Consider the following 21515-nt stretch of genomic DNA (forward strand, 5'->3'; position numbering starts at 1 on the left):
CAAGCAGTACTGGATGTTATTCTAGAAGCCAGGAGGCCAAGCACCAGGAAGGCTTACTCGGACAAATGGAAAAGGTTTTCTGCTTGGAACCAAGCTAAAGGCCAAGACACAACTCAGCTTTATATGCCTCACATTTTGCAGTATTTAGCTGAGATGCTGCATAAAGGACTTTCCTTCTCAATTAAAATCCATGCTTAAGCTATTTCAGCTCACTACGACACAAATCCACCTTTATTTTCAAATCCACTCCTAAGGCAGTTCCTCAGAGGGGCAAAAAACATTAGACCACCTAGAAGAGCTCCTACACCAACATGGGACCTCAACTTTGTGCTGGAAAAACTAACATTACCTTCCTTTGAACCAGCTTTTTCTGCAGACCTTCAGTTCCTATCTTGGAAGACTGCCCTGCTCCTGGCAATAACTTCTGCTAGGAGAGTTTCAGAATTACAGGCACTTATGGCAGTGGAACCTTTCCTCATTTTTCATCAAGACAGAGTTTCTTTACGAACTAATCCTTCCTTCATGCCTAAGGTGGTTTCCAGCATAGCTTTAAATCAAACCATCCATCTACCCACTTTCTTCCCCAATCCACAGAACAAAGGTGAGAGACTCCTACATTCCTTGGACATTCGCAGGCAGCTTTGATATTACTTGGATAAAACTAAGGCTTTCAGAAACACTGACCATCTCTTTGTTTCCTATGCTACAGCTTCTCAAGGGAGGGTCATTTCCAAGCAAACCATTTCTAAATGGATAGGCCATTGCATACGTTTCTGCTATATCCATCATGGGAAACCAGTTCCTCCTACCATTAGATCCCACTCTACCAGGGCAACAGCTACCTCTACGGCCTTTCTCGGAGGGGTTCCTACCAAGGAAATTTTAGAAGCTGCAACTTGGAGTTCTGTACACACCTTCACCAAACACTACCACATACCTCTTTATTCTAAGTCCAGGGCAGGCTTCGCCACTGCAGTTCTGCAGGGACTCATTGCCTCTTCTAACCCTCTATAATGCCTCCACCCTACCTTAGCTTTGGGACTCAACCCAAGTGTGATGACTGCAGCAGGGTAACACGAACATAGTACAGTTTTGTACCTACCATAAATGTAGATGTTTGAGTGTTCACCCTGCTGCAGTCCAGGTTACCCTCCCTCCAACCCCTCTGATCTATTGGCTAAATCTCTGCTATGCCTTACTGATGTATTTGCTTATAGCTGAAGGGTTTTTTATGTCTGTACAGTGTTCTCACTTTTTGGTACTGATTTGGATCACCTTTTTGGGGGCACCTGACATCTGGGGCAAGAAAAACTGAAGAAAATGGCGTCTGTTGCTATATATGTACCCCTGGCGCACTGACGTCAGGGAAGAGGCGACAGCATCCGACGTCGGACCAAGACTTTGGAAATCGGGCCGACTGCGGCACCGACTGACGACAGGATAACCCCAAGTGTGTTGACTGCAGCAGGATGAACACTCGAACATCTACATTTATGGTAGGTACAAAACTTTACTTTATATTCTCCTTGTTCAGCCTGGTTAGAGGGGCATCTACCATGGAGTCCCTATGTCTAAAATTCTGGAAAGTGTGTTTCCTTGCCTTTTGGGCTTTGTATTTGGGACTCCACTGATTGTGACTGTATATGTGGTGTTAGGTGATATTTTTGAGTGTTTTGGGATTTAATGAGGATATGTTTTGCCAGTGGGCAGTCTTGGAGATCTTTGTTGTTTAGAAAGATTGCATTTAAGCATGTCAGCATACGTTGTGGGCACGGTGTGTTGTGTGAGCTGTTTGCGTGGTTTTGATGACTTAGCCTAGTATCTACCTATGAACCTATCTGCCCTAGGGTATTTATAAGCCTAGCCATAGTGTATTTGGCTTCCGCCTCCCTATTTGATTAGCCTACTGTGCCTCTGTAAAGTAGGTCACAGAAGGTACCTGTTTAAGATTAGTTTACTGTGCCTCTGTCTAGCAGGGACACAGAAGAGATCCCAGGGGTGAATTTGCGATTTCCCATCCACGCATCCAGATTTCGCTTGAAGAGGGTCAGTGAGGGACTGTGTCTAACATGAATTGGGATTCTATTCCAGAGTGAGGGGAGCCTCTGGGAAATGAATCTGTCCCTCCAGCATGTCCTATTTATTTTTGTGCTGAGGTTTAAGTCCCTGGAGTGTGTAGCTCTAAGGGACTTGGAATTTTTGAGGTGGAGCATGTCCATTAATTCTGGGTTTGACATGGCTTTGTACGTCAGGCATAGATCGCCTCTGAGAAGGTGGTAAGCAACTGAGTAGAGCTGGAGTTTCTTTAGTCGAGCTGCATAGGAGATCTGTTTGTAGCCGATGATCCTCTTGGTGAGGTACTTTTGGGGTGTCTCCAGTTGCTGCAGGTGTCTGGTAAGATACATCCCAAAAGGGGCATTGTATTCAATTATGGGCCTGATGAGTGACGAGTCGAGGGGCACAATGACCTCTCTTGATCTAGATGCGAACCCTTTCGTGATAAGGTGGGCTATATAGAAGGTCTTTCTAACCACTTTGGCAACGTGATTATCAAAGGAGAGATTACTATCTACGTTGGTCCCCAAATCTCTAATTACTACTTCTGTACTTAATGGATTACCACCTATGTGGTAATTTGTAGGCACCTTGTTTTTCCCAAAGGGGATGACTGTGCACTTTTTAGCATTTAGCTTGAGGCTGTGGCTATGGCACCAAGCATCCGTCTCTGTGAGACCCTTTTGGAGGATGCTTGTGTCAGCTGGAGATTCAGTTATGGCCCCCAATTTGCAGTCATCTGCAAACTTTGTCAGCCATAATCCCCCTGTGTTAGCCTGAGCCTCAGAGAAGTATATACCGAACAAGAGAGGTCCCAGAACTGAGCCCTGTGGGATGCCACTTGTAACTGGTTTGGATTCAGACATGGCACCTGCGATTCTGACCATGTGGGTTCCATCTCTGAGCCAGTTTGCAACCCATCTTGTGATATAGGGGTTGATATTTAAGCTGGTAAGCTTATTTATGATGCCCGAGTGGGTTATTGTGTCGAAGGCTTTTGTGAGGTCCAGGTAGGCTGTGTGGACTACCTTGCCCTCATCTATGGCTTTGGTAACTGTTTCAAACAAATCAACTAGGTTTAAGTGGCAAGATCTGCCCTTAACAAAGCCAAATTGGGTAGGGTCCAGTGTCTGGCGGCTCCCAATGTCTTTGTTTGAGTTCCATGATAATACGCTCCATAGCTTTACAGACCAGACTAGTCAGGCTTATGGGGCGATAGTTCCCGGGGTCCGTTGTGGCACCACCTTTGTGGAGTGGGACCACTGTAGCTGTACGCCATTCTTTGGGTACATATCCTATAGTAAGGCTAAGTTTGAACAGTGACTTAATGTGAGGGTTCATTTCTTCTTGGAGCTCGTGTAAGACACAGACTGGGACACCGTCCGGTCCCATAGATGCTGTGTTTTTGCTTTGGAGAGGGCAGCTTTCACCTGTGCATCTGTGATGTCAGGGAGGTTACATTCAGTTGGGATAGGCATTTGCTCCTTTGGGGGGAAGGGGGGGGAGATGTTTGAGCTGAATCTGTCTGTCAGGATGTTGGCTATGTCTGTAGGTTCGGTATATTTTGTACCGTTATGCAACAATTCAGAGCATATCTGGGAGTTTCCACCCATATTCCTGACATAACTAAAGAAGGCCTTGTGATTATATTTAGTGTCTAGGGCAATTTTTCTTTCGAAACTGGCCTTTGATGATTTTATGAGGGATCGCACTTTCTTGCTAATACTGATCAGAGATGCCTTCCCTTTTTGGGATTTTGCTCTGTCATGTAGTAGCTTCCTCCTTCTGTTGTATAGCTTATTTATGGCCGGGGTCCACCAGACCGGTCTCCTGTTTTTGGAGGAGTGAGTCTTGGTTTTATTTGGGATAGCACGATCCATGCATTCCTGCAGGTACTCATAGAATGCATTTGTAAAGGATTCTGCGGATTGGGCTGTATTATCCTCTGGCCCGGGGGCTTTGAAGGATTCCACCTCAGTCTTGAGAAGTGCAAAGTTGGCTTTTTTGAGAAATTCTTTACAGTGATTTCCTTGGCTGGGGGTGGGGACGGGATATGGATGTCCAGGGAAATTTGTTTATGGTCTGATCTTACCATTGAGGGGTTTACCTCTGGTGTGGAACATAGAGTCCCCATGTTGGTGATAACCAGGTCCAATATGTTGTTCCCTCTTCTGGGAGTGGTGACCAGTTGTTCCATCGCGTTAGAGTTTATAAATTCAAGGAACCGTTGGGCGAGGGTGTTTGGGCTTGAGTAGTTTTCCCAGTCAATGTTTGGGTAGTTGAAGTCACCCAATAACGTAGTGTTTGGAGAGACCTGCATATTCTCCAGTGTTCTCAGGAATGCCAAGTGAGGTTCCTGTAATAGGGAGGGTGTTCTGGAGCAGGCTGGAAACTGAAAGGCAGTTTTGCCCGCTGTTAGTTGCACATGGATGGTTTCCGATGCTTCGTGCAGTGCCACTAACCTGGATGCGTAGGTATCTTTGAATATAGATACTCCCCCCTCCTTTTGTGCTTCGGTCCGAGTTTTGGGGCGGAAATGCATGGTATGAGTTATAACCTGGTAGTGCTGGGGTGCTCTCAGGAGCCTTGAACCAGGTTTCTCTTACAGCACAGACATTGATTTTCTCCATACTGAGGAGAGCCTCGAGTGCGTGCATCTTGAGGTTTAGACTTCTGGCATTGAATAGCATTACCTTTAGTTTTTTTATCCTTGGGTTGTCTATGGAGGTGGGTTTGTCCTTTGAGCCTTGCCTAAAAAAGGCACTATGGGGGTGGCAAGAGCCTTGGCCAGTATACGAAAGCCTAAGGGTGACTGGTGCAAGCCGTGCCTAGCGAAGCAACGTGGCTTGTCGAGCATGTCATCCCAGGCTGACAGACACTGGATCCCCTTTGAATGACACCAATACCTTAGCCAATTGTTGAAATTGATCATTTTGTCTTTATACTGTGGCATCATTCGTGGTGAGAGCAAGATGCTACTCAAGGTCAGGGTCATACCAGCCTGGGCTACATGGTCAGAGAGCTCCTCTTTGTCTCTTTTCATGTAGTCCAGGGAGGTACGTCTCAGGTCATTCACACCAGCATGGACAATGACGGAGTCATACTTGTACTTGCTTTGGAGTGACCTGAGTGCTTGCGTTATGTGGCGGATCCTGGCACCCGACAGGCAGCTTACATTGACCTTCTCCTTGTTCAGTCTGGTGAGCGGGACGTCAGTGTGCCGGACAATAGAGTCCCCTATAACAAGTGTATTTGGTGTGTTGTTTGGCCTTAAGGGCTGTGACTGTGAGGCACACCGATTTTGTGAGATATGTGATTCATGGGTATTGTTGAGGGGTGGCTGTTGCTTGGATATCTGCTTAGGAGTTCTTTGCTGTTTAGGCAGATTTTTATTTAGAGCCTCCGAGTATGTTTTTGTGTGTTTGTGTTGGGTATGCAGATGCAATAGGTCTGTGTGAGACTGGATTTGTGGTGTGGGTGGTTACCTTTTCCTCCTGACTGACTGTGCCAGTCTTTGGTTGAGAGAGCTCTGCCTCCAGTTTGGCTGTGTAACTGCATCTCTCACATGTATTAGAGTTTGTTGGAAGGAGGAGAGGATTGTTGGAAGGAGGAGAGGGTTGTCTGTGTACATAAGGCAATTGTGACATTGCCTCAAAATTCCCAGATTCACCAGCTGGACTGGAGAGTAACCTTGAAATTGACCCTTGGACATACCAGATTAGTATAGGGAACTGTTTTTTTTACTGATCAGATTAGGGAAGGGAACTGATTTTTCACTTGATCAAGAAGGGCCAATCGGGAGCCTAATACTTATGAGAAGTAAAGGAGGGTGGTGTAGTGCTTTAGTTAGTGTTTCCTTATAAGAGCTGAGCAAGTGCAGGGCTTTAGAAAGAGAACAGAGTGATTGCTTTGAGAGTTTGAACAGTTCTAAGGGAAAAAGTGAAGAGCAGACTTTGTGGAGTCTGGAATAGTTTAAACCCATTTAGGCGGCGCGGCCCGAAGCTGCTCAGTGCGCAAAACAGCGCAAAAAGAGAGTTGTAGGGTTTTAAGAGAGAGATCAAGGAGTTTAGAATTGACCCAAAATGGCCAATAAAACTACAGCTTCTAGGCAGTAACCACTCCTCCAGGGACAAGGCAGGCTGTTCAGTGTTAACCACTCCCACTGGTGAACACAGAGACTTCCCTTTAGCCCAAGCAAGTACTGGCCTTCTAGAAACTTCCAAACAGTTCAGAACAGCAAATCTGTAACTGAACTTTCTTAACTTTCAGAAAGTGGGAAAAAAGCAAGATATTTTTTTTTCTTTTTGTTGTAGTTTAAAGGTAACAGAGATACACAAGCAGCAAAAATAATCACAACAGTGCAATAAATGACCCCACACTTGAGTGCTAGGCCAAAATCAGGTAAAATGCAGTTTTTAGAGAGACAAAAAACGATTTTAAATTAAGTGCAACACGGGAAATGCAGTAAACAGGCTCTAGATGTGTTCCAAGTACTGTTGCTGTTACAGATATAAACTTTAGCAAGCCAGAAAATGTCAAAAAGTAGGCGGCAGAGCAGTAAAACTTAATAAAAAATCAGAAGAAAATATTAAAATCACAAAAGTGACTCCTTTTCTTCTCTCAGCGTTTTCTCCCCTTGGTAGGTACTTCAGCTACAGCTAGCAAGCCTGATGTGTACTTGTACTGTAAAAAATTTAGCCTCCCGTGACAATGTGTACGCACACTTTTCACATATTGTATCTGTTACTTTAAAGATTGAGGATGTCAGTGAACATGAGACAATACATTGTCTCAAAATACCCATATCCGCCAAGCAGGCCACAGAGAAGTTTGGAATCTGCATATCTATGTTGTCTGGTCCTAAATCGGTGAACTACAAGGGTGTGGTTTACTTGGGCTTACATGCCTCTTTCCCTTCAAGCACAGTCAGAGGATGGTTTCTGAACTGAATTCTTGTGATATCTGTAATCCAACTCTGCAGAGCGTGACTTTGGCTCTTTTGTTCATTTATTTGGTTTTTTGTTACGGTATTCATTGTGCTTCAAAACAGAAACCGATTTTTTACTAGTGCCTATAATCTAATTGCTTTACAATCTGTGGTATATAGCAGTGAACTCAACATGCTGCAGTAGTCGTGGTAATCTAAGGCAGATTGTATTCATTTTGACCTACAGTTTCAGTTCTTGGGGGAGCCAGGTCTGTGAATTGTAGAGCTACATTTGCTGCTGCCCTTTTTTGTAATAATGGAGTGACTGATGAGTACCTTTGTTTTATCTGCTGGTTTTGACTTTGGTATAGCTTGCTTGAAAGAGTCAAACATGCTTTGCCACCTGATCAGTTTTTAAAGTACCATGTATGACTGCTAAGTTTGATATGCAAATATTTTTAATAATGTCATTTATTTTTTCATTGACTTGTTTCTCTACCCCAACTTTGCATGCGTTGGGCAGGTGATGATTATCATACCATATATGTTTTAATTTCCTACAGTGATTTATATTTTTGATATTGCACAGGATGACTTGGAATTACTTTCATCACGCACGTCCAGAAGTTTCTTGCTGTTTAAATCACAAAAAAGAAACCTGTTGGATCCTGAATCATCTTCCCAGCCGGAGGAGACCCAGCAGAGGACAGAAGCAGCACTGAAGGAGCTTTTCCATCATGTCCACAACATGCCAGAGTCTGCCAAAAAGAAAAAACTCCTCAGACAGGTGATGTAGAAAGCTGTGCATCTGCAACACAAATGCTGGCTATTGCTACATGCTGTTTTTTTTTTTTTTTTTTTTTTTTCATACTGTGGGTGGGGGGAGTTACTTCTGTTGTCAGTAGAGTACCTGATTGTTCTTCATACTTTAGGGAAGAAATAGCTTTAATGTTTATCATTTGATCACTGCTCCAGTAGCCTTAGATGTGATGGTTCTGTCCTGAGTAGGATATAACAGCCGTCCAACTTCTACAGCTTAAGGATACATTCCACGTGCCCAGACTGTTGAGAGCTCAGTTAGAGCTGGGGAAAATCAGTCTGTGTGCTAAGCCCTTCTAAGCTTTCTTGCTGCCGAAGAGTGCGCCTCTTGTGAGCTTTCATAGATCTATGTTTGGCTTGAGTTTCTGCATTGCTGGAGCAGGAAAATTCCCTTCAGGGAAAAACCTTCCACAATTTATTTTATGACTAAATCAGCACTTTTGTGTAAAACTGTTTGTTTTATTCTAGGCAATTAATTTTTTCTTGACTAGCATGTGACTTGTCTGTCAGTGGGAAGACTATTGTATTGCTTTAAGAGTAAACTTTATTATTTTAACCTTTACTCTAATTTTTTTGTGAGAATTTTCATAAATTGGACTCAAGGGCTGGGGTAAGTGTATGTGGTGGTTGTCAATATTTTTGAGGTGAAATCACTACCTTTTGGATGTATATTTTTTTGTTTACTGACTGCTCCTGTCAGTTTTTGCCAGACTTCAGACTTCTTGGCTTTGCTATAGAACAACTTAACCAGTTTCCTTAGTTCTTCCTTCCAGCCCCTAAAAAAAAATCGTAGTTTCATAGGAGGTTATTAAGCTAGCAGCCCTAGAGCCTTTATAAATCTAGCTATGTTAATCTCGAGTTGCCTCAATTGTCCTTGGTTAGATGGATGTAATTCACAGAGCAAGTCTATGATAAACACCAACTGCCTCTGCCCAGGAAGGACATAGGTGCCACCCCTGGGTGAATTTAGTCTTCCATCCATTTGTCCAAGTTGCATTTGAATAGGGTCAGTGAGGAACTCTGCTTTATGTGAATTGTAAGTTTATTCTAGAGTAACAGCAATCTCTGGCAGATATACCTGTCTCTCCAGCATGTTCTGTCAATGTCACAGCCTAGGTTAAGATCCCCAGAGTGAGTGACTGTTGTGCCATTTAACTTGCAGACGTGCAGCATATCCATCAGGGTAGGGTCAGAGACTGCCCTGTGGGCCAGGCACAAGCTGCCTCTCATCTGTCTATAGGATACAGAGCACAGTAAAGGAGCTTTCAGTCTATCCACGTAAGTCATGGTTTGGAGGTCCTGTATTTTCCTGGTGAGAAACCTCTCTAGTCAATCCAGCTGCTGCAGGTGTCTGGTGAGGTACATGTAGAAGGAAGCTTTGCACTCTGTTAATGGTCTAATGAGGGTTGAGTACAATGGAGTTGTAACATTCTTAGGCCTGGATGCAATGCCATTACTTATGAGATGTGCAACTTAGAAGGCTTTATTTACCACTGTGGAAACTTCATGGTCGAAGTTCAGATTGCTATCTACATGTATTCCCAGATCTTGCACCACTGGGTTTGAACTTAGGGGAATGCTTTCAGTATTGTAATTAGCAGGGAATTCCATTTTGCCAAAGGGGATAATAATGCACTTTTTTGTGTTTAGTTTTAGACCATGGCTTTGGCAGCAGTCATTTGGCTATTAGCCCCTCTGTAATATGTTAACATCGTTGGGGGACTCTGTGATTGCACCCAGTTTGCAATCCCCAGCGAACTTGGTAAGCCAAAAGCCACCTACTTTAGCCTGGATCTCCGAGAAATAGATTCCAAACAGTAAAGTGCCCAGCACAGATCCTTCTGGTATGCCACTGGTGATGGGTCTACTGGTAGAGCTGGAGTCGCCGACTTTGATGGTATGTGTTCTTTCGGTGAGTCAGTTGGCTACCCATCTAGTGACATAAGGGTTAAGCCCCAACTGGGAGAGTTTCTCTGTGATACTTGAGTAGGGGGATTGTGTCATATGCCTTGGATAGGTCAAGATAGGCAGTATACCCTGTCTTACCTTCATCCAGGGCTTTGGTGACTTTCTCAAAGAAGTCTACTAGGTTTAATAAGCATGATCTACCCTTAATGAAGCCAAACTGGGTTGGATCTAGAGTTTGAAGGTTGCCTATGTCCTTATTGATAAAGACCGTGATGATTCTTTCCATGGCCTTGTAGAGTAAAGCTGGTTAGATTTATGGGTCTATAGTTCCCAGGGTTGGTTGGTGGCCTCTTTGTGCAAGAGAATTACTGTTGCTATTCTCCACTCTGCTGGAACAATGCTAGTTCTCAGGTTATGGTTAAAGAAAAAGCTAAGTGAGTCCACTAGGTTTGTTTTACGTTGCTTATTAAGTAACCAAGGATGTTATCTGGTCCAGTCGAGGCCATGTTTTTGGGCCTTGGAGAGTGCAGATACGACCTGATCTCTAGCGATAACTAGGCAGAGGACTGGTGTCAGGTTTGCTTTGGGGTGTGGCTGGTGGGGACGGGGGGTGAAGTTTGCACCAAGTCTGTCAGCTAGCAAGTTTGCAGTTTCCTCCGGTATAGTATGAGTGGTACCACCTACTACCAGTTTGGCACCTAGCTGGGCATTCCCTTTTAGATTTTGGACATAGTTAAAGAATTGCTTATGATTATTCTTAGCTATGGATTCTATTTTATCTTCACAATTAGCTTTAGAGGACTTTGTAAGCCGCGGTGGTAGCATTGTCACCTTACAGCAAGAGGTTCTCCCGTTCGATTCTCGTCTGGAGCGCCTCCTGTGTGGAGTCTGCATGTCCTCCCCGCAGTAGAGTAGCGTTCGAAAGACATGCGTGAATGGACATGCATTCGTTGAAGGTTGGGCGTCGAGCTGGCACCTTAAAAATCTACTGCCAGTCATTAGCGGACCGGAGTTCCGCTGTGGCGACCCCTAACCGGGAAAAGCCAAAAGAAAAACAACAGCAGCAATTAGCTTTAGAGGACTTTACAAGATTTCTGATTTGCTTGTTCAAGCTGTGGAGGGAATTCTTGCTCTGCTGAGTCAGTTCCTTCTTGTTCGTAGACAGTTTCTTCCTTTTGTTATATAACATTTTATATATTTGAGGTCCACCAGGGTGGCTTGTTTTTTTGGGAGGACCTAGTTTTCATCCTGTCAGGTACAGCCAAGTCTATACAGTTGCTAAGTGTTTATACAGGGCATTTGTGTACACCACTGCATAGGAGTCATTGTTGTCTGTGACTGCGGTTGTTATAAAACTTTTATACCATTGGTTAGTAGGCTGTAGTTTGCTCTGGAAAATGTGTTTAGGCATTTTGGCTCCTGTGGTGGTGAAAAGTTCAGTAGTTACTTCAAACGAGACTGATTTATGGTCCAACCTTACCAGGAAGGGCATCACGCAGGGGGGAGTGCAGTCACTCCCCATGTTTGTGAGTACTGTGTCTAGGGCTTTTGACTCCCTTGTGGGGGATGCGGGCTGTCTGTTCCAGAGAATTTGTATTGACAAAGTCCAGGAACCTCTGGCCAAGCATGTCTATGCTCATGTATGTCACCCTCTTGATGGAAGGATAGTTGAAATCTCCCATGTGTTGGACTGTATGGTGAGTGACTCCAGTAAATCCAGGCAGACTGTGTGCTTTTCTTGATTCATGGTGGGGGGGCTTGTAGTTAGCAATGATATGGTAGCGTATTTTGCCAGTATAGATTTCCATACAGCCTTTGCCCTTTTCAGCATGCTACTACTTTGCTTAAGCCACAGGTAAGTGACCGTGCAGGTGCCATTCCTGTTTACTCAGGCCAGTCATTTTCTTAAGTGGTTTCCTCTGGTCTACTTCCTTCAGATGCCATGGACTGGAAGTTAGACACTTCTAGTGAGGTTGTTGGAGTTCCCTTGGCGGGCATGGGAGAGCATTGTTACCAGTCTCAGAGGAAGGAGTAGGGAATGCTTCTTTGCCTAGCCAGACTTGGATGTCTGTTCCCTGGAATAATGTCCCTGTCAGGTGTCTGCTTGCTTCTATGGAGATTCCTGTCAGTAGGAAGCAGAAAGGTAAACAATTATCTTCTCATGTCTCTGACTTCATACAGGGATGGTTTATTAGGCTTGGCTCAGGGTGTAGTTGAGGCTCTTAACCCTTTTCATTCTGGGCTTACTGGTAAGGTAAAAAAGGAATTAATTTTTTGAAGAGTGTCAGTGTGATGAACAGGGAAATGACTGAGAAGGAGCAACTTCTGTTTTTTTTTTTCTCCTCAGGTAACTGAGTTTGATTTTTGAGGAGTGTATTTCTTCTGATTTTCCCTTGGAATATGTTTTTTTTTCTGAAACCCATATCAAGGATGAGCCTGTTGTTTCAGTGGGAACATAATGACATTCTAGTTTATTTGAGAAAATATTATTTATTACAACTGGAAGTTTTTCAGCCTACTCCTGTTCATCTTGTTGTTCCAGCTTTGGAAGATATTTTTATTACAGCATGGGAGCCAGCCTGCAGTCTCTTAGATGGCAGACATTGTATAAAGTTCCTCAGTCTGGACAAGAAGCCCTTTGATAAATTTAGGAAAGGAATGTATTTCTCTTCCACAATTTTAAGATTCTTATTTGTCAAGCTCACATGTTAGTTTTGTTTGCTTGCTTCATTTGGGAATGAGTATCATTATTGCCACTTTTCCTTCTTCAAGAGGAAATCTTCTTTGAATGCATGTATTGCTTCTGTGTCTTGAGTAACCAAACATCTGTGAAGTGTGCTTTTGACCCTGTTGATGCATCTTCGAGAGCAGCAGCTACTGGGTCTGTTGTGAGAAGATTTGGATGGTGGTGGTCTTGAAATTTACCAGTGGATGTTAAATTTTAAATTCATCCCTTGATACTGACATTATGTTTGGACCATCTGCTGCTGAGGCCCTAAAAAGTATGGTGAGAGAAGGGAAACTAATTCAAGGGGGGACTTGGATGTTTTAGCCCTCTTCATGTTTGTTAAAGGTTTCATAAGTAGACTCTGCATACTTCCAGCAAGCAGACGTTTGTAAAAACAATGTCAAGGAGGTTCAAAAAAGAAGGGGAAGCCTCCCAAAAACCAGAAGTGTCTGACAAGTCTGAATAACTATCTTAAAATGGTACCCCCTTCCCTCTTTGGTAAGCCTTTAAATCTCCGTCAAAATCTGGCTCTTCATTTTTTTCTTGGGCAACAGATAATCTCAGGCACATGGGTTCTAAGAGTTATCCACGAAGGATGCAGGCAGTAGAGGGAATATATTCCTTCTTTTTGGGGATGCCTCCTCAGCCACCAAATCAAACTTTTTCCCCTCCTGTCATTCAGCATTTAACTTAGGAGGGGTCATAGAGCCTGTTCTTTTTTCTCTGACAAAGGGCATTTTTTATTCAGAAATGTTTCTGATACTAAATAAAGAAGCCTTATGGAGACCAGTCCTAGATCTTTCCTTTTTCAGTCAGTTTATGAAAAATGTACTTGATGCATCTAAACCTTTAGACATTCAAACTAACAGCCTGGGTGGTGTGACCTTGCTTTTCTTTGAACACCTCTTCCCAGACAACATACTTAGCATCATAAAAGAAGATAGGAGACCTACAGTTAGGAAGCCTTACTCAGCCAAATGGAAGAGTTCCCCATCCCCATCTAGTACCAAAGGAGGAATCTGGTAACTGGCTTGACAGTGTTGCCCTTGCTTGTACAGTATTTTGCAGAATTGGTCATAACATGGTTAGCCAGCTCTTCAGTTAAAAGTGCACTTGTCAGCCATCTCCACCTGCTTTGCATTGGACCCTTCATTAGGCTCAGTCTTGCTGGTCAAGAAATGACTCAAAGTGGTTTTGCAGTTAAGGACCCCCCCCCCATCGTCTGTACAGAGTGGTAGTTCCATCTTGAGACATGAATTTCGTATTGGAAGTAATAACTATTTGCCATTTTTAACCAGCTGCCACTGTTCTTGAAATTCTTCATTTGGATGACTGTCATGCTCGTAGCCTGACTGTCATGCTTGTAGCCATCATGTCAGCCAGGAGGATTTCTGAGTTACAGACCAATAATGTAGAGAATCTTTTTTAGCCTTTCACAGGGATATAGCTGGGGGGGGGGGGTGGCACACTGAATAATGTCAACTTAAGCAAGAGGTTTTCTGGTGGTGGTCTTAGCTGCGTGCTGTGTGGCGTGTGCATGTCCATCCCATGTGTGTTTTTGATACTCTGTGTCAAAGGAAAAAACTTCAAAGACCAATACACGCAAGGTTCAGCTAAAGCACTTTAATTTACTTGCAGCAAGGAGACAAAAACATGCAAATACAAGGATTTGTCTAACTACTAACAGGAAGTATGTTCATTCTTATACTGTTTTACAAGACATGGCCTTCTAAGCTGACGTAATCAAACACAACTTTAAGCATTGTACTACAGCAGGTGTTACTTCAGATGTTCTGCTGACACGACTAGATTTGTGAGAAACTTTTCAGAAAAACAACCTGGCCTTGGTGACTATTAATCCATTTACAAGCGTCTATTGTACACTGTTACTTTTCAAGGTACTTTTCTAATACAGATACAAGCAAATGCTGATTGCAGTTCATATTTTCAAGCAGGCTTTGTCCTAATTATCTGTTACTTCTACAGCTGTGTATGTTCTCATGGCACAGCGGAACTTCTTGTCTGAGTTTCATATAAGCAGTATTGTTCTATTCATTATTTTCCTAATGCAAACAGAAATCATCTGCTTCTCAGTAAATTTCCAAGGCATAAGCAAGATTTAGCTGACAATACAAGGTCAGAAAGCAACTGCAGTTTGTACAGATTTATGCAGTATGAAATAGAATAAATGTGTTAACTCTAGAATAAATGTGTTAACTCTTTTAGGCTCTGAATGCACTTAAGCATATTACTAATACACACATTAATACATATTTTTCTAACATTTCCTCCATATTAATACTTTTATTCTACTTTCAAAATAAGCATAAGCAGTGTGTTTTCTTCTCCTAACCTCTTCCACTCAGGATTTGCAGTTAAGAAAGTCATTCAGTTTAAACTTATGAAAGCATTTTCAGTCTTTTAACAGTTCTTCAAACTCAGTACTTTGATATAAGGTTTCAGAAACTGACATGTCTATAAGGTCTTTAATCAGTCTTTTCCTGCAGGGGATACCACAACAAACACATACTCCCAGTAGGAGCATATCTACACAAATGGCAATCAGGATATTCATTAGGATGGTACCCCACCCCCCAAAACCATTTCTGGAAAAAGTCCGTCAGTGGGTTTGCGCCTGGTTTGGTCATGGCCGACACTTGCTGAATTACCTCAAGATGATTGTCTATCTCGTGTTTTTGGTCAGGAATATACGAACAGCATTCTTCTTGGATTAAAGCGCACATACCACCTCTCGCCGCTAGGGTGTATTCAAGAGCCATGTGGTTTTGGAGCACTACAGTTCTCATAGCATTCAGTTAATCAGTCACCAATTCAAGAGCAGAAAAAGTTGCGTTGCTCATTACTTCGAGAAATTTTGACAGTTTTCTCAGCTCCCAAATCGATTTCACTGCTCCATATGCTGGGGATATGCCTGCCCACGATATAACGCTATCACTCACGTCCATATGTGTCAGCCCTTTGCCTAGGGAATGATTGTCTTTCCAACGCACATCGGTTCGTCCCACAGGATTCTCAGGTTTCTTGACGACCTCTCGGACATTTCAGATTTTTCCAAGAGGCAAAACTGCAGTGTGTCATATGGCCAGAACCAGGTAACCCAAAAAACAACTGCCGGACCAATTCTCAGATAACCATTTGTATGCCTTTCTGCCACACACAAAATAACAGTCCTCTGCTTTAGTAGTAACCCTGCTATGAAAATACACTCGCCCTGCATGAAACATTTTTCTATCAATTATAGACAGCTGTTTATAAAGAACAGAATTATGTTTTACTTCATCAAGTGTTTTATGCATCAATCCAAGAAATGAATCATAGTTTGTATTACAATAAAGATCTACTTTGTTTCCTTTAGTGTAACATCTATAAGGAACAGTCAGATTGCAATTGCTCTAATCCACCTGAACAGTATCATTTTTATAAAAACACACCGTTCCCTTTTATGGAACAGACAAGTGCAATGCTATTTTATCTTGTGCTGTAATGGTTGAGGTATCATAACTCAAGATCTGAAGTAGTTACTTCATTTGATCTGCAACCTGTGGGTAGCCGGATCCGACCCGGCAGCTTTCCAAGCTTCAAGATCTGAGCTCCTAGCTCCTCCCTCCTACCCATAATCCCTTACTACCAACCACATTACCCCAGATCGTTTTTTGCTGCGGCTAAAGACAGTTGCTTCCTAGTGAAGAGCTCCTGGCCTGGTGAGATTGTTCCTTTTTCTAATACTTAATCTCTAGTTTAAATTGTGTGTGTGTTGTTTTAGCGTCAAACCCTATCAAACCCACTTAAAAAAAAAAAAAAAAAAAACTTTTTTTCCCTTAGTTTAATTTTCTCTCTCCCCCTCCCCCCCGTAGTGTTTGGGTGTGTGTGTGAGAGAATTATGGCTGAGTCTAAGGCTATATTTTCGAAGTGTACCGAGTGTGGCCACAAGCTTTCCCCAGCTGATGGCCACACTCAGTGTGTTTTATGTCTGGGGGCAGCACATTTGTCGGAGGCTTGCCAGATTTGTGCGGCCTTCAAACCTCGGACACTTTGGGACAGGAAGAACAAGCTGATCCTGGCGGGAAAACTCCCTCAGGAATCAGCTTCTTCTTCCTCTCCCAACCGGGTCCAAGCTACTCCTGTAGCTTCGGCGCCGGCTACTCCCTTAGCTGTACCCGGGACTCAACCTTCCTTATCGGGTACTAGCTCTGTGGAGTCTGGGTCTTCTTCCCACAGGGAGAAGAAGAAACATAGGGAGAGAGAGGGCCATATTTCTAAAAGGCGGGCCGAGTCTCATCCCTCGGCTCCGCCTGAAAAGATATTGAAGTCCCCTGAGAGGGTCTCCGGATTCTTGTTCTCTCTGCTCCGTTCTCCTCCTTTTCTCCGGAGATGGAGGAGGAGGATAGGTCTCCCTCGAGGTCTTCAAGGCGGCCTTCCCGGCCTGCTTCGACTACCTCTTCGCGGTCCACTAGAAGCATCTCCGAAGTAGACATGGATCGGATGATGCGAAGATTTTTACAGACCCAGATGCAGATGGGGATGCTCTTGCCTCCCCCCCTTTGGGAGGGTGTGCAGCCCCCCATTTTTGCCCCGATCGCTCCTTCTCTGACCCGTTATCGGGTCTCTGAGTTTTCGGATCCAGACCTTTTCGGATCCGGGGATACGTCGGCGCCGACGGGGATAGTGTCTTCGACGCCGACTATACCTTCGAGCTTGTCTGATCCAAGCTCTCGGGGCCGAGAATTGAGCATCGGATCCGAGGGAGTGGTTGTGTCTTCTGCGCCGATTGGGGCGGAGCACACCATTACTTCGGATCCGATTGCTTTGGCTCCGACCCCGATCCTTTCCTCGGAGCCGAGGAGGTTGCTTTCTCAGGCTGGTGATAGTGAATCTCCCTCGGCTTTTGAGGTGGTGGAGAGGGTACTGTCGAGGTCATCCAGGTCCCCGACTGAGCCTTCGGATCCACCCGTGCCCCCACTGTATCAGGGTCTGTCTTCAATCATCCATCCATCTGGACAGCCTGCCCAAAGCCTCCAGTTAGTTCCTAGGGAGAAACACCACCCGGTGGACGAGCCCTCTTCGGACAGTCCCGCCGGAGAGGTGCCTCGGAAACACCAGTGCAAAAGGAGGCACCTGGACTCCCCCGAGTTCATTACCACGGATACGGATTTGGAGGATACGGAGGGTTCCCCAAGGTCACCCCCTGAAGATGTCTCATTTGGAGACATCATGGAAATGTTGCGTATAAGAGGGGGGGTTCTGCCCAAAAGCCCTCCCTGGACGAGTCCGTATTTCTGGAGGCCTTTGAGGCAGGCCCATCTACCTCCTGGGTGTCCCCCCCCCCCCAGCTGACCCCTTGGTGGACCTAATTACCACCAGGGTTTGGAAGGAGCCCGACACCGTGGAGCCTATCCCTAGACGCCCGGATAAGGTCCTCAGCCCTCCCTCTGATACGCCTTCTTGGTCCAAAGGCGCGCCGGTTGATGCTGTGTTGGTGGCGGCTGCCACTAAGAAAGAACTTGCCCAAGAAAGTTCTTCGGTCCATCCGCTGGACAAGGAGTCCCGGGCTTTGGACCGTATTGGGAAGCGGATGTTTGCTTCAGCAACCTTTGCCATAAGGTCGCTGAACTACATGGCACACACTATCAGGCTACAGCTTGACTTAAAGAATACGCTGCAGCCCCTCCGGAGTCCATGTCGGTCCCAGACAAAAAGGTTTTTGAGAATCGAATGGCCACTCTAAAGTCCATATCAAATACATCTATGCGGCTTCTTTCCCATGCCACGGAAGGAGCCGCTAGAGCTAGCGGAGCGGGAGTAGTCTTGCGACGGCACTCCTGGCTCCGCCTTTGTGACTTCACGGATCCCTTTAAGGCGTCCTTCGCGAACGCCCCTTACAATGGTTTGGCCTTATTTGGCTCATCGGTTCGCAACACGCTAGTCCAAAGCGAGAAGGATGGGAAGACACTGTCGGCCGTCAGAGTCCGCTTCTCTAACCCCCAAAGATCCTTCTCCAGGAATCAGAGGGGGCAAAAGAAGCTGTGGTTCCATAAATCTCAGCAATCCCATCCTGCTGCGGACAACTCGTCCTCTAGAGGCAGAGGAGGAAAAGGTGGACGCCAGCCCAGTGGCAGAGGGGGCCCGCGTAACTTCGGGTCTAGAGAACCTTTCTCGGAGGGACCCGCGCAGCAGCCCTGAGGGCTTGCCCGACTGTCCCTCTCTGGAGGCAGTCGGGGGGCGACTATCGGAGCACCTATCAAATTGGGAGTCCATTACAAACGATCGATGGGTGCTCCGGATAATATCCAGAGGTTACACGATACCGTTCTTGCAATCCCCCCCAAACCCAAACATCTCCCCGATCAAATTCCACCCCATCAAAGGGAGTCCGCAACTCAAGAAATTTCAGAGTTGCTAAGAAAAAGAGCCATCCAGCCCGTCCCCCCAGATCAGTCTGGATCGGGTTATTACTCCAGGTTCTTCTTGGTGCCAAAGAAAACGGGGGACCTCAGACCCATTCTAGACCTTTCGTCCCTGAACCTGTTCATACCCAAGGAAAAGTTCCGGATGGTCACCCTCCAATCTATTCTCCCCCTTCTTCAGGAGAACGACTGGATGTGCTCGTTGGACCTCAAAGATGCGTCCTACCATATACTAATGGACAGACGATCCAGGAGGTTCCTCAGCTTCCGGCTAGGAGCCAGTCATTATCAGTTCAGGGTTCTTCCATTTGGCCTAACCTCAGCCCCCAGAGTGTTTAACAAAGTCATGGCAGTGGTTGCAGCCCACCTGAGACTCCAGGGCATTCAGGTGTTCCCTTACCTGGACGACTGGCTCCTCACCGCCCCCAACAAGTATCTACTGGTTACGGCGAGAGATTACGCCCTATCTCTGTTTGGTCATTTGGGCATTTCAGTGAATCTAAAGAAATCCTGCCTGTGCCCCACTCAAGCCCTAGAATTCATAGGGGCCAGGTTGGATACTCGGATCTCCAGAGTGGTTCTGACATCGGTCAGGCTAAACAATTCAGAGCCCCGCTCCTCCAGCAGAATTAGTCCTGAGGGCGTTAGGATCTATGTCGGCAGCGATCGGCCTTTCTCTTCATACCTGTCTGCGAATGCAAGTGTTACAATGGACTCTCCAGGTGCAATGGTCTCTATCGGTCCAGCCCTTGGACATGCCGATTCCTCTGACCAGGGCATGCAGGGACTCCCTACTTTGGCGGTTACAGGCTCAGGAACTCAAAGAAGGGAGACCCTTTGTGATTCCCCCAGTCAAAGCCACGTTGACCACGGACACTTCCTGCCTCAGGTGGGGCGGGCATTACGCAGGCAAGTCCGTCCAAGGCACGTGGACTTCTCTAGAGACTGCATTGCATATCAACGTCCTAGAGATGAGGGCAGTGCTGTTGGTGTTGCAAGCTCTCCATCACCTTCTACCTCTGGGGACTATTGCAATCCAGATGGACAACATGTCCGTTGTCTGGTACATAAACAAACAGGGAGGGACCAGGTCTTACCCCCTGTGTCGAGAAGCCATGAGAGTGTGGGAATGGGCTATTTCCACCAACCGCTTTCTGATAGCAACGCACATTCCGGGGCGGGCCAACATATTAGCGGACAACTTAAGTCGGGTATTTCTCAGCCCTTATGAGGGGTCTCTGAATCCCTCTGTCGCGAAGCAGATATTCCTCAAATGGGGTCAACCTCGCTGCGACCTTTTCGCCTTGCCCCTAAACTCAAAATGTAGCGATTACTTCGCGATAGTTCCCCCCAGAGGGGAATCCCCCAGGGACGCTCTGGTTCATGCTTGGCCGCCCGGTCTGCTTTATGCGTATCCTCCTCTTCCTCTGATGACGAAATTCATCCAGAAAGCCTGTCGGTTGGGTAGCAGAGTGATTCTCATTGCCCCATTCTGGCCTCGACAAGTCTGGTTCCCCTTTCTGCAGTCTCACAGTGTGGCCCCCCCCGTGGATTCTGGATCCCAGACCAGACCTAATCTTGCATCCGACGAGATGCCACACTCCGAACCTGGTCAACCTCAGGCTCACGGCCTGGTTGATCCAGTTCCATTAATGTCTAGGACTCCCGGTATCTCGCCCCCGGTTAAGGCCATTCTGGTGGCAGCTCATAAGCCATCCACCAGAAAGCTCTACAACAGTAAATGGAAACGTTTTTCCATCTGGGCAAAGGATAAGGAATTAGATCCCTTTACGGTTCCTATTCCCACTATCCTGGACTTCCTATCCCTCCTTTTTAAGCAGGGAGCTAGTGCGTCCACCATTAAAGTCCAACTTGCAGCCATCTCTCATTATCATGTGGGGGATGGCGTAAATTCTTTGGCGTCAGCAAAGATATGCAAAGCCTTCCTAAAAGGCGTGTTTCTCTTAAAGCCTCCCATTAAGCCGGCTATGCCTCCATGGGATCTTACCTTGGTCTTACAAGTATTAACAGGACCACCTTTCGAACCGGCGGCCTTGGTGCCTTTAAAATTCTTATCTTGGAAAACGGCCTTCTTGGTTGCTATTACCTCGGCCAAGCGGGTATCAGAGTTGCAAGCTTTGTGCATTAAGTATCCATACCTTATTTTTCACAAAGATAGGGTGGCCCTCAGGACTAATCCTTCTTTTCTGCCTAAGGTAGCCACAGAGACTAACATTAATCAATCTATTAACCTCCCTGTTTTCTTTCCTAGTTTCCAAAACAAAGGTGAATACATATTGCACAAATTGGATGTGCACAGACAACTACGTTTTTACTTGCATAGGACTAAAGATTTTCGCAAGTCAGACCAGTTGTTTGTTTCTTATGCTAAATCAGCCATGGGCAAACCAATTTCTAAGGTGACAGTAGCAAATTGGATCTCTCAATGTATCAGACAAGCATACATTTCAGCTGGGAAGCCAGCTCTGGTTGTCGTTCGGGCACATTCTACTAGATCTGTGGCTACCTCAACAGCTTTATGGTCTAGAGTTCCAGTAGACGATATCTGTTCAGCAGCTACCTGGTCTTCTTCCCATACGTTCATTTCTCATTACAAGCTGGACATGATCTCCAGAAGTAGGGCTTCCTTTGG

The 21515-nt window shown here is 45.4% G+C and overlaps 1 protein-coding gene across 1 annotated transcript in view; it reads left to right on the top strand.

The window, feature by feature from the left end:
• Positions 1-21515, top strand: part of ARHGAP19 (Rho GTPase activating protein 19) — a gene marked incomplete in the record, with an annotated part of 961985 nt that overhangs the window by 532753 nt on the left and 407717 nt on the right. Inside the window, 1 exon segment of the mRNA XM_044056243.1 lies at positions 7572-7769. Within this exon segment, the coding sequence (XP_043912178.1) occupies positions 7572-7769 (198 nt within the window).

Source organism: Protopterus annectens, chromosome 14.part0 (genome assembly GCF_019279795.1).
Source record: "Protopterus annectens isolate FY-2018-M chromosome 14.part0, PAN1.0, whole genome shotgun sequence".
In the NCBI taxonomy this organism is placed as follows: Eukaryota; Metazoa; Chordata; order Ceratodontiformes; family Protopteridae; genus Protopterus; species Protopterus annectens.